The sequence below is a fragment of the Equus caballus genome, chromosome 15 (genome assembly GCF_041296265.1).
Source record: "Equus caballus isolate H_3958 breed thoroughbred chromosome 15, TB-T2T, whole genome shotgun sequence".
NCBI lineage: Eukaryota > Metazoa > Chordata > Mammalia > Perissodactyla > Equidae > Equus > Equus caballus.
Genome location: NC_091698.1, coordinates 85600010 through 85617755, shown reverse-complemented (window position 1 = coordinate 85617755; position 17746 = coordinate 85600010). Strand labels below are relative to the sequence as shown.

General features: G+C 41.9%; 1 protein-coding gene across 1 annotated transcript in view; it reads right to left on the bottom strand.

Moving 5' to 3' along the window:
• HADHA (hydroxyacyl-CoA dehydrogenase trifunctional multienzyme complex subunit alpha) overlaps positions 1-17746 on the bottom strand; it is a 46767-nt gene that overhangs the window by 5686 nt on the left and 23335 nt on the right. Inside the window, exons 8-14 of the mRNA XM_001502783.5 lie at positions 14502-14624; positions 13909-14027; positions 11408-11464; positions 9372-9481; positions 6149-6283; positions 3979-4150; positions 1576-1662 (exon numbers count right to left, since the gene is read on the bottom strand). Coding sequence (XP_001502833.2) covers positions 1576-1662; positions 3979-4150; positions 6149-6283; positions 9372-9481; positions 11408-11464; positions 13909-14027; positions 14502-14624 — 803 coding nt within the window. The remainder of the gene's footprint in view (positions 1-1575; positions 1663-3978; positions 4151-6148; positions 6284-9371; positions 9482-11407; positions 11465-13908; positions 14028-14501; positions 14625-17746) is intronic.

Genomic DNA, 17746 nt, shown 5'->3' with positions numbered 1-17746 from the left:
CTTTTAAAGTACTGACGTATAATATATGCACAATAAAATGCACAGAACTTACGTGTTCATTTCAATGAGTTTTGACAGTTCTATAATCACTACTCCAAGCAAAATCTATTTACATCACCCAAGAAAGCTGTGACAAAGGTGACCAACTTGTCCTGGACTGCTGGTACTTTTTCAGTTGTGGCACTGATGGTCCTGGGTCCCAGGAGAGCCGTCAGTCCTGGGCAAACTGAGATGATTGGTCACCCTACTTGTGCCCCTTTGGCCTCACTTAGATGAATGACATAAGGCAAGCAGGTGATAACAGCTCACCAAGACACCTGGACGCTAGGACTGCAAAGTGTGATGCCTGTTCCAGTCCACTGGGGGGAGTGAGAGGTTGGCATCAGAGCAACAACAAGAGATCCTCCTCTGCTGATTTTCAATGCTGCGGAGGAGCTTTGAGTGATGTGACATGGTCTGACTGTCCATCTGCCTTTATACTGTTTTTGTTTCTTCCCTGAGTGTCACACTATCACTGCCACTTCTCCCTATGAACTTTTCCTGCCATTACTGTACCTGCCTCTATCAGGCCCCACATCACTTCTAACGTGCTGGGTGCTAGAAAACAAGATTACCTTGTGTTAGAAGCTATTAGAATAGGAATAGGGGCCAGCCCAGTGGTTAAGTTCGTGCGCTCCGCTTCGGCGGCCCAGGGTTTCGCCGGTTTGAATCCTGGGCACAGACATGGCACCACTCATCAAGCCATGCTGAGGCGGCGTCCCACATGCCACAACTGGAAGGACCCACAACTAAAAATACACAACTATGTACTGGGGGGCTTTGGGGAGAAAAAGGAAAAAAAAAAAGGATAGGAATAAATAGGTTTTTGTGTTTTTAGTACATGGAATTTGTAATAACAATTTCAGCTGCTTAAAGGTCTTTTATATTTCCTGCCTACTTTTGGCTGGTTCTGGTTAGCTGAGGCTCACTGGTATCCTCCAGAGAGGTGAGGTGTTTTTTTTCTCCTTGAGTGAGTTCACTTCCCCTTGATTACTCTGGTAGACAGCAGGAGCCCAAAGATAAATGTCCAGGCATCATTTTAAATACCCACTGAAAGTGCTTCAACCCCGCTCCCCCTTCATGTCCTGGGTAGAAGGTCTAACTGAACCCACAGGGGGACCCATCCCACCATACCCCTGATCTTCCATTCCTGGATCTGGAGTTGGAATCAAACCAGTCCTACACGGTCCCCAGCATCTGCTCTGTACTGATGTGATATTTTAGAGTAGCCCTTCTTATTTTAGGCCTATCTTCCAATACCTAATTGTAATAAAGGTAGGTTTTATAGTCTGAATCTGAAAAATAATACCCATTAGGAATGCAAATTACCTATAAAAGTATATTTTGCTTGAACTTCACTTATTCCTGCATTTCACAATGGTTATGGTATCAGCTTTTCTGTGCCCAGTATTGGGGAATACATCAACAGCCCCATGCCCTTCAGAATCCACACCAGTCCCTTCTCATGTTCTAAGCCTTCATCAGTGAGCCCAAAGCAGCAAAACATTTCAGGCTTTTCCTCTGTTCAGAATTTACCTTCTCAGGTCTTTTGCTGACAGCAGAAATTTCATTGATTGGGAGAGCAGATGTGTTACTGGCAAAGACACAGTGATCTGGAATCACCTGCAGGGGAAAAGCATTTAAGAATGCGACACGTAGGGCTGGGAGATGACTAGAGTCCAAAGTAAAGCTAACGAGTGACACCCAGGCCCAGCCCACCCTCTTGCCCAGAACTGCTCAGACAGTAGATACCATTCGCCCTGACATTTACGATCATCTAGGGCATCTGTGTTGAGGGTGTTGGCCTTGTTCTCTTCCCTCTTCAGCATTCTTCCAGTTAGGGCCCAGAATAAGGTCACCTGCTCCTAGCCTGGAGACTACATCTAGCAGTTGGGTAAGTAAAGGTGCTTCAGATAAACAATGAAAAGGTGGCCTTGACTCAAACCTCATTCATTTCAAGATCCAGCATGGGTATCAATCCCTCTTCTTGTCTGGATCTGCCCTGAAGTCTGAAAGCTTATGATACGCCACCCTTCTCCTTTATAAGGCCAAGCTATAATGTGCATGCCTGTCTCATTTTATACGGGGTGTTACTAGAAATGGTACACTACTATCATTATATCTACAGTCCATGAACTCTATTAAATATGAGCTTTATCAACCTGGAGAGCAGTCTCTTGGAGACTACCTCAGTATTCTGTCCATGATCACAAGTTATTTACGTTTTTATTCAGATGCTTGGATGGAAAACATGGAAGGCACACCTGTCAAATTTGTGCAAATCTAGGATAGGCAGAGGTGACATGAGAGATGAGAATCAAGGTTCAGGATAGATTCACCACACTGAAAAGCTGAGTGTAAAATAAGATCAGTTATAATGGGGTAAAGGTAAAGTACTGCATTAAGGCTTTTGTAAAAGGGAAAAAAAGAACTGGATAAGCACCTGATGGACAAGACTTGGCTTGGCAGGAAACTTGTGATAAAGGTCCCATGATTTTAGTTAATCACGAATGTAACGAGAGTTGACAGTGAGCATGCCTGTACGGGAGCTAACTCAGTCTCCAGCTGCATTCTTAGTGGCATGGTGTCTAATGCTGGTGGTAAAATTCTCTATGAGGAGCAAACCAGTGTCTCCAAAGACGGCTGGCAACAATTCTTCCCTCCTTGTACCTGTCTGTCTCTCTTCCCACCCAGAGTCGAGTCTATTCCCCTCCCCATGAATCCTGTGACTTGCTTTCCTGAATGGAAGGCAGCAGAGGTGACAGAGCCAGTCCAGGCCTCGCCTCACAGAGCCCGGAGCTTCTGCGTTTGCTCTCATGGAAGCCCGCGGCAGCGCCGCAGAGACTTGTTCACACACTGCACTTCTGATCCAATCCCTCTTCTATCTCTTTCCTTTGATCACTGGCTTCCTGATTGCTAAACAAACTTTTCTCCACTGGGATACTCCCAGACCCATCTTCCAAAGCAAATACCATCACCTAGTCACTTGGTAAACCCTCTTCCCTCCACTTCGGCTGTGCCTGCCCCTCAGGATCTGCCTACACTGGCTCAGCAGTGTGCTCAAAGCCCTGGGAACGTTATCTCAGCTGAAATGCCACCTAGCACAGATGGCATACAAATCTACCCAGCTCTTCCAAATTTTCTCCCTCAGTTGAATCTACATTACACTTTGTCCAAAGAAAAGATTCTGGAATGTGTGTCTCACAAGCAGAATCCTTTTCAAACAGAGCTGCTTGTCTCTTAAGACTTAAGACTATATCTTAAGACTATATCTTAAGACTATAGCTCACTACTCAAGACACCTAGAGTGTTCCCAAGTCAGTGCCATTTCATGTACACCATTTGCTAACCCACATTCTGTTTATTTAGCTGTAGGCCAGTCAAGGCCCCGGTTCTATCTTGTGCCTGGATTACTGCCATTTCTTCTTCTCTGGGCTCCTTCTCTACATGCCCACCTCAAGTACTTGTTTGTTCATGTCATCCCACCTCAGACGTGGCCATGTAGAGCATTTGGATCAAGACCAAAGTAGCATTTACACAAAATGAGCATCTGAAACCTGCCTGGAGAAACTGTTTCTCCCCTATTTCCTTTGCTGCCTAGACCTGAAAAAGTTTAGTTATGGCTTGTGGCCAACCAAAAATGTCAAGACACCTGGCTACACTTCATGAGGTTATTTGTATGTCTGAGTGACTGCACCCCACAGAAGGCTAAGGAACCCTGTGCTCAGGTTAATCAGCTGCTTGATTGTCTTCCCTCAGGACTGAGATTTGACCTTTATAACATGCACAGTGTGCATGAGCTCACATAAAAACTTATGTTTGGAAATGAATAGTCCTATAAAAAGAACCATGCATTTCCCATAATTCCTTTGAAAAACCCCACCTCTGTGTCCTCCACTCACTACACCAGGATTCAGGTACCACAGGCCGCATACTTACCGCCTCTACTTCCTTTAGCACTCTGTGCTTAAGACTAAGGTCCTCAAAAACAGCTTCAATCACCATGTCGGCCTTTTCAAAACCCTGGTAATCAAGCTGCCCAGTCAAGTTGCTGAAAATGGAGTCCCTTTCAAATGATGTTAGAGCTTTCTTCTTCACTTTATCATTCAATCTAGAAGAAACACACTCCTAGTCAGAGGTGAAGAATAGAAAACTAACATTTATTGAGTGTCCGTGGCCAGACGCGGTTCTCTGTGTTTTTCACCAACCCCATTTTGTTAGGGAACTGAGTTGTTCAAAGAGGCTCGGAGGGCCTCGTGGTCAAATAGCTTAGTACTAGGGTACCCAGGGTACTAGGATTCAAACACAGGTTGACCCCCCAGCCCACATTCTTTCTACTACAAGATATCTCTGAATGCCCAACTCACATAAACTGTATCACTCATAAAAGTTAAATTTGCTTATAGGAGTAAACACAAATGCTAGAATGGCAAAACCGAGCAGCTCTGGTAATTCTCCACCTACAACAGGCAAAAGAGCCAACATGTGTCCTGGACCACATGGATTTATACTTGCTTACATATCATTTTGTTATTCTGTAACTGTAATCTTCTAGAGGTGATTGAAGAATGGTGATTGAAGCATTATTTCTTATATTCTTAATCTACTTCCCAGTCAGCACCTAGTAGCACACTGTATTGATTACATAAAATATTAACTCAAGGTTTCTTCTTTCCAGAGAGAGCTAAAAAGGGTTCCTGTTACTCAGACATTTAACTGATTATTTTTTATTGCCAAGGAAAATAGGCTCTCTTAGGTTTTAATCTGACCACACTTTCAGAATAAATGACCTAGAGATTTCCTCTGAGTGAAGAATGAAGCCAAACTCCATTCACTAACTTTCTTAACCAAAAGGAAAATTAAAGCCACAAAATAAGTTCAAAGAAGTATTCCAGTCTTAGAAGTATGGGTTCAAACCTCCTGGTTTCTGACAATCATGTCAGCAGTCAGCAGTAAGATGCCTGTCAGAGCTGAAAACATTATTAGTGACTCTAATTCGAATGCGTAATGGCACTATTCCTGAGAGGACAGGAAATGTGTGTCCCAGGTCGGCAGCACTGGGAGGGGCACCTGCCCGAGTCTGATGTTTCTAAGGCAAAAAGGGAAACGTGGGACACCTGGCTCCGAAAGAGAGTGCGGGCAGGAGGCTATTCTAGAGCAGCTCCTCATTTCGGTGACGCTGAAACGCTGCTCAGGGACGCCTGCATGCTAGTCTCAGGGCGAGGCTGTCAGCTAGCACACGTTTTTTGGTCAGAATCTTTTACTTCAACTCCTTGCTATCTTACAATAATCTGCCAAAATTATTAAACCTGCCAGGTCCTGGATAGCATTTTGGTAGGAATACATGAGCTTCTCTGCAGAAAAGGGGTAAAAACTTGCTTAAGCTACATAATCCATTTACGAAACCAAGAAGAGTTTGCTGAGCTAAAAGTCACACACAGGACAGTCGAAGTGCTTGTCTATTACACTGGAGCAGAGAACTGAGCTGAAACCCATTCCCAGCTTGGCCAGGCTGCTGCTCCATTTCCCCCTCTGCAAAACAGGCAGTGTGTGCGGGAGAAGGAGGCAGGGGTGGCGGGCAGGAGGGAGAATAATATTCACCCTTTATTAACTCAGAGGCAAGGCGGAGACACAGTGGTAAAGCCTCAGACACGGTGGAACCAGATCAGCTGACTGCTCCTCTGCAGTAACGCCACTCGAGAAACACATGGTTCAGGAGCTCTGACCCCAGTCCGACCTGCACCGTGCAGCTTCTGCACATCTCACACCCTAATCTCAGTTCTCTCCACAAGGACACATAGTCATGCGGTTTCAGTGTTCCATAACAATACAGCAATGAAACGGAAACCATCAGCATTCACAAACATGAGAACTTCTAGTCTGATACCAAAGCCTTAAACAAATGGCATTACAGATTCCAATGATGTTAATGGTTTATAATATCCGTAACAAAATAAAATGAAGGGAGGAATTAGCATTTCTAAAAATCAAAGGAAAGGTGGCTTAACTATGGAGTATCTAGCACTCATCATGTTCAGGAAAAAGGAACCTGTGACAGCAAAAAACAAAAAACACTCTAACTCCTGGCAGAGGCAGAGAGCAGGCTCACCCTTTGAACACTTGTTGCTGTCCTCGGCCCAGCCCGGCTAGGGTAGCATCTTTAAGTATAGTCTTCAGGCCCTTATCCACAGAGACTTGGGCAATGCCGGCTCCCATCAGCCCTGCACCAAGAATGGCTAAGTGCCTGAAAGGAAAGGATGAAATGACTTTTGGTAAACAACTCCTAAGCATTTTAGTAAAAGTGGGAGACTGCCCAAGTTATCATCCAATAAACAACTAAAGCAGGCACAACAATAGAGTATTTCAAATAGTTTTTATCTATACACATACATCTTTAATAAATGATTGATTTTCAAAGTTAAACACAAAAATCCATTAGGTCCAAAAGAATTGGTCTTCCCCAGAAGACAGAATCCTATTGATCTTCAGTCATGCTTGGAGATCACTGAAAACACAACAAACCGGTTTATGCTTAAGTCAAGATAAGGATTTTTGTTTTCCAAAGAAAAGCCAACTTGCAGTGATAAGCCCAAAGACGAATCTCTCTTCTTCGAACCACTTATTTGTTAGTGATTTTACCATTTTCCAGTCATCTTTCACTTCTGAAATCTGCGCCCTTATCACTCCTCACTTGGAGCAGATGAAAGTCTCCTGGATGGTTTCTTTGCTGCCAGACTGTGCCCCTCCCTCCAACAATCAATCCAACAATCCTGCTGTTTCCACCCCCGAATTCCTCTTGAACCTGTGAGGACCATGTAGCTTACCCCACAGTCTTCTGGAATGGCTTCACGTATATTGTTTTTGTCTCCTCAATTAAATTCTAAGCTTTTTGAGGGCCAGAGATCATATGTGATTACTCTTTTTAGTTTTCCATAGATCTGGAACAATATGCCATATTCCCATAGTAAATAACTATAAAATTTTTTTTCAGAACAACTTTCTTCATAAAAGATGCCCAAGTTGACAGCACTGTAGACCTAAATTTGAGTTGTAATGCAGGATAAAGTTTCATTCCTAACAATTCTTATTATAACGTCCAAAAATCATATTCAAGACCTGAAAAGAAAACCTAATTTCAAGTCCTGGGAGCATCTCTCAAATGCAACTTTGTAATAATACACATATTTATATGGAGAACAATGAGAAAATAGGGTAGAGACATATAAAGAATAGGGGCTGAAAAATATAAAGAATAGTGACTGAAAAAAAGACTGATGTATTTACTATATCAAAATTAAAAATTTCTGGGGGCCAGTCCAATGGTGCAGCGGTTAAGTGTGCACATTCTGCGCTTTGGTGGTCCAGGGTTCACCGGTTCGGATCCTGGGTGCAGATCTATGCACCGCTTGGCAAGCCATGCTGTGGCAGGCGTCCCACATATAAAGTAGAGGAAGATGGGCGTGGATGTTAGCTCAGTGCCAGTCTTCCTCAGGAAAAGAGGAGGCTTGGTGGCAGATGTTAGCTAAGGGCTAATCCTCCTCAAAATAAATAAATAAATGAATAAAAATTCCTGTTTGACAAATGACCTGACAAAATTGAGAAGAAGAGAATAGGAAGAAATTTGCAACAGAAATAGCTGACAAAGGATTACTACGAGGCAATATGAAGATGATGCATATATCAATTTAAAAAGACAATCCAGTAAAATGAGCAAAGGCTTCTTTAAAACAATTCACAAAAGCAGAAAGCAAAGTGCCAATAAAGATGCTCACCCTCCCTAATAACTGGGGTAAGGCAGGGGAAGGAGGTGGTGTGTCACATGGTTTTGTGATTTTGCAGGACTCAATATTTTTCTCTTTTGCTTCTTTTATTTCCTGTTACAGTCGAGTTTCCCTCTTACATAATTAAAAGGTAGCAGAAGCATCTGCCTTCCATCTATGCTGCACATGGGAACGGGTGGCTTTGTTGTCCTTGTTAATCTGTTTGGCTTTTGTAGAAAGTGTGAAGAGATGCAGATTTAAGTGGCATCATTATTCTACTGCAACATTCACCCAGTGAATGCAAGACACTGTCAGGGTCAGCTGGAACAAATGCAAGGACCAGTGCTGATGACTGCATGTGCAGGAGAAGTAGTTATGGTTTTATTTCATATTCCATGTGGAAATCAGCCTTCTAGGCTAGAGTCTTACCTATTTCATCCAGACTTCTTATCCATTTTATCTTTTAATTGGGACTGTAATCTCATTAAAGGTGAGGGGACAGAGAAGCTAGTAACTACAGCTGCTTCTCTTAAATCCCTCACAGTAATTCAGCAAGGGCAGTGTTGCTCAACTGTGGCACTACTGACATTTTGTTTCTTTTTCTTTTTCTTTTCTTTTATTTATTCTTTTTTTGAGGAAGATTAGCCCTGAGCTAACTACTGCCAGTCCTCCTCTTTTTGCTGAGGAAGACTGGCCCTGTGCTAACATCTTGCCCATCTTCCTCTACTTTATATGTGGAATGCCCAGCACAGCATGGCGTGCCAAGCGGTGCCATGTCCGCACCCGGGATCCGAACTGGTGAACCCCGGGCCGCCGAGAAGCGGAAAGTGCGAACTTAACCACTCCGCCACCAGGCCGGCCCCAACTACTGACATTTTGGGTTGGGTAATTCTTTGTTGTTGGGCCTGTCCTATGCATTGTAGGATGCTTAGCAGCATCTCTGGCCTCTGGCCACTAGCATCCCTATCTCCCCAGTTGTGACAACCAAAAATGTTTCCAGATATGTCAAATGTTCCCTGGGGGCAACAATGCCCAGGTTGAGAACCCTGAGCCAGAAGGTGAGTTTAGGGACATTATTAAATTTAAGATGCTGAAGAGCCATTTAGGCAGCATAACACTGACAGGCTTGATGAAGAGAATAGATATGAAACAGGCAAGTAGAATCTCCAGTGCTTAGGTTGTAAGCTCAAAGAAGGACAAGCCTTTAACAATTAGAATAAGGCTTTATATTTTTTAATGAGGAAGACATGAGTTTCCAGAGATGGTATCTCAAGTCACAGGAAGCGATAAGATCATTAGACAGTGCCAGCATGTGTGAACCTAAACCAGATATCTAGGAGACATCAGTAGCAAGAAAAGAAGGCCTCCATAGGAGCCGTTAGAGAGTTCTGGAGAAAACTCAGCACAGGCAGAATTGTGAAAGCCAAAAGTTCTTGGTAGGAATAGGGATCCAATGTGCTCAGGACAGAAGAGGTTTGGGGCAAGACTGAAGCTCTGTAGAAGTTCAAAGACATCTTTAAGCTTGGCACGCGGTGAAATCCACAGGGGCTTCCTAGGTAGACTTTCACTTACTTAACCTCCTTTTGCGGAGCTCCAAATTTATTCTTCTTGCACAGGACCTGACCATGGTAAAGTCCTATCAAGGCCTTGGATTCTTTGGTCATTGCAAGCTCTCCGAATTTCTGAAAAGTAAAGAAGAACAAGAAAAGGCAGAACTTCAGAGTCTTGGTGAGGTAGTCTCTTGCTGGGTTTCTCTGCAGTGCAGAGGTGACACACAAAGCCTCAGGTCCTCCGGGGTCTCAGTAGTGCCTGTGCTGTGGAATCTGTCTGTCTGTCTTCTCCTGATGGACCCTTTCTTTACTCTTCTCATCCACAGCACTTTCCGACTACTGCTTTGAAAAAGGTTTTGGATATATGAGCTCTCATTCTCTCACCGGAGGTTGGGGAATCTTTCTCGTAGAGTTAGAGAGTCAGAGCCAAAACGGACCTTCACAACCATCTCAACCAACCCTCTCATTTTAAAGATTGGGGAGAGGAGGCCCAGAGAAATTAAGAGAACTTGTTCAAAGCCACACTGCCTTAAAGTGGCAGAAATGGAGTTTGAACCCAGGCAGCACAACTCCCAACTCCCACTCTCTTTCCGTGTAGCAGGCTGTCCCACGTGACACCCACCACTTTAAACAGCACCATGACACTTACGGAGAGCAAGTCTCCACTTAGTGGTTAAGAGCATGAGATTTAGAGTTTGGGTTTGACAGAACTGGGGATGAATCCTGGCTCCGTCTTTTCCCAGTTGTGAAGCTTTCTCCATCCTTAAAATGGGAAAAACAATATCTATTTTACAGTATTGTTGTGGGAATGAAATGAGAACTAGTAAAATGACTAGGGTCTCAATGTTAGCTATTATCACCATCAATATTACTAGAATTTACTGGTACGATTACATGGTTACAAACAGTATTTCAGAGAAGGAATCTAGTTAATCAAGTTGCTTTCCTGTCCTAATAGAACATGAAACAATGTTCTCCTGATCTTGAGGCACCAGGTTCTATTCAACAAATTAGCCATTTTCAACTCGTGGGCAGAGATCCACAAGTGGTCATGAATTTAGTGGGTTGTGATAAGTAGAATGGAGAGAAAATATTGAATACAATGTACATAGCGAGGAGAATTATTGATCTGTGAAATTTATGCTTCAATTTCTCTGTACATATGCGTGTGTCCCTGGTCATGATGTAAAAGAACAAATCAGAAGTGCACAGCAATGAGTGACCTAGTGCAGAAAATGTTTTCTCTGGCACTTGTCCTGAGCTCTTCAGATATTTTCTGTCCTATTAGCAAAGAGCAATCATTCTTCAATGATTGCTTACAACTTAAAAACAACCCAAACCACGTAAACCTACAACTCCACCAACTTGTTAGAAAAGTGGAAGGGGTGAGGCTGGTTCATGCATCCCTTCTGTCGTCTTTTTTAAGTAGGTACAAAACATTTCCTTTCCTTTTCTTTTTTTCTCCCCAAAGTCCCAGTACATAGTTGTATATCCTAGTTGTAAGTCATTCTAGTTCTTCTAACGTGGGACGCCACCACAGCATGGCTTGATGAGTGGTGCGTAGGTCTGCGCCCAGGCTCTGAACTGGTGAACCCTGGGCCGCTGAAGCGGAGCGTGTGAACTTAACCACTTGGCCTTGGGGCCAGTGCCTCCTTTTATTTTCTCACTCACCAGAGAGAAGCTGGGCTTCAAAGTTTTAGCTCCTGGCTCTAACAAGTAAGAAACACATTCTTCTATCAATGTCTTTCATTTTATCACAACAAAACCAGCCCAATTACAGAACAAAAATATGCAAGTAATTCCTTTGGAAAGGATTAGGACTCTGTCCCTGCTCTTCCTAGTTACACCGTCATTATTGAGAACAAGCGCAAACATCTGCAGGCACCAGGGTTTTCTCAGCATCCACTTGCTCACTGAGATTAGTGATAAGAAACGATAACCACTGGCAGAAAAATTTTTACTAGGCTTTGGATACTTTTTCTTTTTTCAGCTTTATACAGGATTTTAGATCTTGGCTTTTCCTGTATCTAATAAAAAATTAAAAGCAAATAACTTTACCTGAGATTCAGAGAGATAGCCAGCATCACTCCCTTGCTCGATTCCAGTCTTTACGACCTAAAAAACATAAAAGCCCTTGTTCACCGCTGGAATGGATTGGGGAGATGTACAGTGAGGCTGAAGAAAACTGCTAGTGGTGTTAGTGTTCACAGTCAGTCAGAGCCTAGACTGGAGGGAGAAAGGGAAGAGACTGAGTGCCTGGCTGCATGGGACTCACTCAATCCTCCACCTCTCAGGCTACTGCTAAACCTAGCATGAAATGGAAAGAAATAAAATAGAAGAAAGAGAATTAAAAAGTCAGAATAGGAAAAGAACACAGAGGTTCCACAGCTCAGACTCCACCTCCTCATCCACCTCTGAATCCTGTTATTTTGTCAGAGAAAGAGTGGTCATTACCCCCTTCCAAGTCCAATAGGCTTACCTTTTCCTCTTAATTACCTTTCCTCCTACTTAAATTACTCTTCTAGTTTCTCTCTTCTCTAAATGCAGGCAGATCCCCAAAGTTCCAATTTCAGCCCTTTTCTCCTCTCTGCATTCTTCCTCAGGCACATCCTCTAGTTTACCATACTAATCATGAACTCTATGAAATTCAATTTAACATTTGGGATAAGTACTATCCCAAATACAACGGCAAGTATAAAACATGAAGAAATGACCCTGTACTCATCATCATAATTTATAGGAATGACAAAAACCCAAGTAAACAAATCTACATCCTTAAATCTGACTTTTCTGTCTAAATTACTGTTGCTTGAATTTCTTTTCTTTTCTTTTTCTTTCTTTTTTTGCTGACGAAGATTAGCCCTGAGCTAACATCTGTGCCAATCTTCCTCTCCACTTTATACGTGGGTTGCTGCCACAACGTGGCTGATGAGTGGTGTAGGTCTGCACCCAGGATCCAAACCTGGGCCACTGAAGCGGAGTGCACTGAACTTAACCACTATGCCAGGAGGCCGGCCTCCCTTGAATTTCTTGAAATAGCTAAACTCAACACTTTTAAAACTTAGCTCATATCCTCTCTTGGGCAAGTCTGTTACTACCTTCATATTTTCACTTTTACTATCATATCTCAGTTCTTATTCAAACTTCAAGTCTGAATTACCAAGATAGCTTCCTAGTTCACTGCTCTACTTTCTCTCTTTTTTTAATCCATTTTTACTCACTACCATGAAAATGGTTCTCTATGATCCATATAGGACAAAGCTCAAATTTCTCAACTCATTATTGACAAGCTTCTAAAATCTAGCTTCAATCTGCCTCTCTGCAGACATTTCACTATCCTCCTACAAAAACTGATCATTAAATCTTCCTTGAAGAGTCTCATGTTTTCCACCTTCTGTAACTTTACTCAAAATGCCCATCCTACCTGGCACTACTTCCCCCCACCTGTTCTCTACCCATTTCTTAGGGTTCAGGTAAAATCCTATGAGGTTCTTCCTGATCTTTCTGGCTTACAGTGAGTGTTCCCTCCTCTGTGTCCTCAGCAATTTTCCTCTGTCCCATTATCTGGCATTAATCCTATGCTGCCTGTTAATGTCCCTTATACTGTTATCTGGTTTACCACATAAACATGTCTAATCTCCCTGCCCAGACAGTGAGATGAACAGAGTTGGGGGATCATGTTTCACATTTTATGTACTTTGATGTCTTCTGCTCAAAATACATTTGTTGACTGATCCATTCTCCAATTTTGAAGTCTTTGATTATATGCTCCCCTAATCTTGGACTTTCCAGACTGAAGAGTTCTAAGCTTTAAAGTCTATCTTTACATAGAAGTTTCTTTAACCCTGTGATTATTTTAATTTCCTCCTTGATCTTTTTCAGAACTTCCCTGTATCATTAAATTTTTTTTATAATTAAGGCAATGGGGAAGTCAATGAGACACTTCAGGTATTCACAATGGTTTTGACTAAGAATAGAATACAGTCATCAATTTTGTTTTAACTACCTCTTAATTGATGCCCAATATTTTACTGGCCTTGTTATACTGATACAACACAGGTTCTTTTCCTGGTTTATAACTGGTAGTTTGAACTCAACAACTACTGAGTATGCCTGCACTAAACATCCCCAAATATATCACTTTATTTATTTATTTTTTTTAAGATTTTATTTTTTTCCTTTTTCTCCCAAAAGCCCCTGGGTACATAGTTGTATATTCTTCGTTGTGGGTCCTTCTAGTTGTGGCATGTGGGACACTGCCTCAGCATGGTTTGATTAGCAGTGCCATGTCCGCGCCCAGGATTTGAACCAACGAAACACTGGGCCGCCTGCAGCGGAGCACGCGAACTTAACCACTCAGCCGTGGGGCCAGCCCCTAAATATATCACTTTATATGAGTGCTTATAGCTTGCTATGCTCTTCTTTTATTTTTGGTAAGTAATTTAATAGCAGAATTAAGAACATTAGTACTGACATACATGGTCCAGAATGGCAGTAAAGAGCATTGCTTTATACAAAAGGAGGAAATAGGAGAAATGTGGGAGTAGATAAAGACTCACATCAATTATTTTCAGAGGTGCAGGATAAAGGCCTTTGGTCTGCTTTCGTACTTTTTCTTCCACCTTTTTGTAAATCTGTTGCCTGACAAATGGAATACCCATGGCGACCGATGTCAATTCTGTAAGGTAAAATGCTTTTAGATATTTACTGGAAAGAGCCTAGCCTTCCTTGTTAGTTTGTTCTATAAACTCTATAAAAATGCACTAATTCTAGCTCTCTGAAAGAACTGCCCTTTACTCTGATATACAAACTTTAAATTTCAATCTAAGCATTTCTTGAAACATGCTTTAATTAGTCGATAAATGCTAAAGCTGGGTGTTGGGTATATGGGTGTTTATTACACTATTGTACTATTCTACCTTTATATTAATGTTTAAAATTTTCCAAAATAAGAATTTTTTAAAAAATGTCTTTAACTAACCAGCGTAAGGTTCAGCACTTGACCCCAGAGTTGTTGCACCCCTTAAGGTTGACTTTACGCCTAGAGTAAATGATGCATTTACCTCTTCCTTATTTTGAATAATTTTACAGCAAATAAAATTAAACTCCCAGGAAAGAAACTTTGCCTTTGTTCTTTAATAATGATACTCACTGTCCACCAATCCTTTGTCTCTCTTCGGAGAGATTTTCTTATCAGCTAGTCCTTTGGCAAAAGTAACTGCAACTTCTTCTAGGTATTCAATTGTCCGTTCCTCTGGAGGCTTTAATCCTGGTCCTGTAAAATGAACACAACAGACTGGAATGCAAATCAGGCTTAGATCAGTCCCAGGTAGGCAAAACCCAGGCATGCCGAAGCCAAAGGCTCAGTACCCACTTTCCATGTCAGACTAGAGATTGGCAGCTGGCAGAGTCATGAACTATGGACTCAAAGAAGAGAAGTAACACCGGGCAAAGGTGCAAAAATGTGCTTAGGTAGAAAAGAGGGTCTTAAACCATCTCTGCCTGGCTTCCACTTCTGAGTAGGATGTGATATGTCCCATAAGGCTTGTATTCTTGCTGCAAAACTGGAAAAAAATGAATAAATTGCAAAATCACATTCGTAAAGACATTGGAGAGCTGTGGAAGCATCAAGGACTACAGGAACTAAAATTCCAGAGACGGAAGAGCTGTTGAAGGTGAACTGATGATTGCCAACATTATCTTTTCTGGGAGTATGTGATACTTTGGGGCATGTGTTAAAGATTGGGCTTAGCTTAAGCAGAAGGATGCTACTGGGGGAAAGTGAAATGATCAGAGTTTTTGGTGCACATGCAGCAGATAAGAAGCTAGAAGAAACCAAATGCCAGTTTAGTTTTCCCCAGGGACCATCTGTGGTGTTCTAAGGTGGTGTAGGAGGCTGGAGGGACTGGGTCAGGAAGCTAGAGTGAACTCTCTCAGAGCGTCATGATTTGTTTAGAACATAAAGTACTTGTACAGAGAAAGAGGCATGCCCAAAATGTGCAACTCATTTTCCACAATGCATCTGCCTAATACTGAAGTTGCTTGAGGCAGGAGACTAAAGAGCTAGACTTAAAAAATCCAAAGGCTGTGTTCGCAGGGCTGTGACACAGACACTACTAGGCTCTCAGTCAAAAGCCCAAAGAGCCACACTGGAGGAGGAGGTAGCTGGAGGTGAAAAGGCAACCTTGTGTAGTTGTGTGGTACGCAAGAGACAAAATTCCAACAGAGGGAGATGCCTGCAACAAATACGTAACCAATCTCTCCCTTAGGAAATCTGCCCTGTTTGGAACCTGCGTGGAGGAGGAAGAAAAAGAACTAAGCCCAGAACTTCCTAATGGCAGAAGTGCACAGGGCCCACGAAAGTCAGATGGAGCCTGTAGGGAGGCCAAAGCAACTGGCATTTGTGAAGCAGAATACTGGACAGCAGTTGCTACACAAAAGGAGAGCTCCAGAGTCTACTCAGTGGCCCCTTAAAACTTTGGCCGAGTATTATTCTGCACATGCACAAGAGGAAACCACCTGAGGCCAGGGAAAGAACCATCATAGGGGCACGAAAAGAAGCAAGAAAAAAATGGCCTATAGCCAGGAGACAATTTGACTGACAGAAACAGATGCAGGAATGAAACGATAGAATCAGCAGACACAATATTAGAAAGGCTACTGTAAATTCATGCCATATGTTCAAGAAGGTAGAGGAAAACAGAAACATAATAAGGATAAATTGAAGACATAAAACTGAATCAAATGTTACTTCTAGATACGAAGAAAAACAATAGTTGAAATGAAAAATACACGGAATTGGATTACTAGCAGATTATACCCTGAAGAAGAAAAGATCAGGAAACTTGAACACACAACAACAGAAAATATACAGACAATGAGAAAAACAGAGCTTCATTTTGGGACATTATCAAGTGACCTAACATATATAAAATGAGAGTCTCAGAAAAGGGTGAGAGGATACAAAAATATTTGAAGAAATAGCCAAGAAGTTTTGAATTTTGATGAAAACTAGAAGCCCATTATCTAAGCTCAATGAATCTCAGGCATAACAAACATTAAAAAAAACCAAGGCACATCATAAATAAATTGTTAAAACCAGTAATAAAGGGAAAATCTGAGAGCAGCCGGGGGCAGGGGAAGACATATTATGTACAGAACAACAAAAATAAAAATGACAACAGACTTCTCATCTGAAATTATGGAGGCCCCAACACAAGGTAGATAGTATAAGAAAAACACTGGAAACGTGGAATTCTACCCATCAAAAATATCTTTGAGGGGCCGGCCAGGTGGCGCAGTGGTTAAGTTCACACATTCTGCTTCTCGGTGGCCTGGGGTTCGCCGGTTCTGATCCCGGGTAACGAAATGGCACTGCTTGGCAAGCCATGCTATGGTAGGCATCCCACGCATAACGTAGAGGAAGACGGGCAGGGATGTTAGCTCAGGGCCAGTCTTCCTCAGCAAAAAGAGGAGGATTGGCAGTAGTTCGCTCATGGCTAAACTTCCTCAAAAAAAAAAGAAAAAATGCAGATAAAGTGAGGCTAAGAGGTAAATTTAGAGCTTTAAATGCTCGCGTTAGAAAAGAAGAAAGGCCTAAAACCAATGATCTAAGCTTCCACCTTAAGAAACTAGAAAAAGAGCAAATTAAACCCAATAGCAAGGAGAAAGAAATATATAATGAGATAGCTGAAATCAATGAAACAGCAAACAAACAAAAACAGAGACTATCAACAAAACTAAAAGCTAGTTCTTAGAAAGGTCAATAATGTTGATAAATTTCTAGCCAGACTCATCAGGGAAAAAAGAGAAGACACAAATTATCAATATCAAGAATGAAAGAGGAGACATAATTACAGAGTATAAAGATACTAAAAGAATAATAATGAAGTATCATGAACAACTTTATTGCAATAAACTTGGGAAGTTAAATGAAATGGAGAAAATCTTCGAGAAGCAAACTACTACAGCTCGCTCAAGAAAGAGAGACCCCGAATAGCCCTAGATCTATTAAGGAAATTGAATTGATGTGTAAAAATCTTCCCAACAAAGAAAACTCCAAGTCCGTATGACTTCACTGGTGAATTCTATCAAGTACTTAAGGAAGAAATAATAACAATTCTACACAAAATCTTCCAGAAAATAAAAGAGGAGGGAATATTTTCCAACTCATTTTATGAACCCAGCATTACCTTGATACCAACACCAGGGAAAAATATCACAAGAAAAGAAAATTATCCCTGAGACCATTATCTCTTACGACCAGACATAAAAATCCTTTACAAAATTTTAGCTGATCCAGCCAGCAATTTATAAAAAGGATAATACATCATGACCAAGTGGAGTTTATTCCAGGAACGCAAGCCTGGTTCAATAGTCAAAAATTAGTGTAATGAC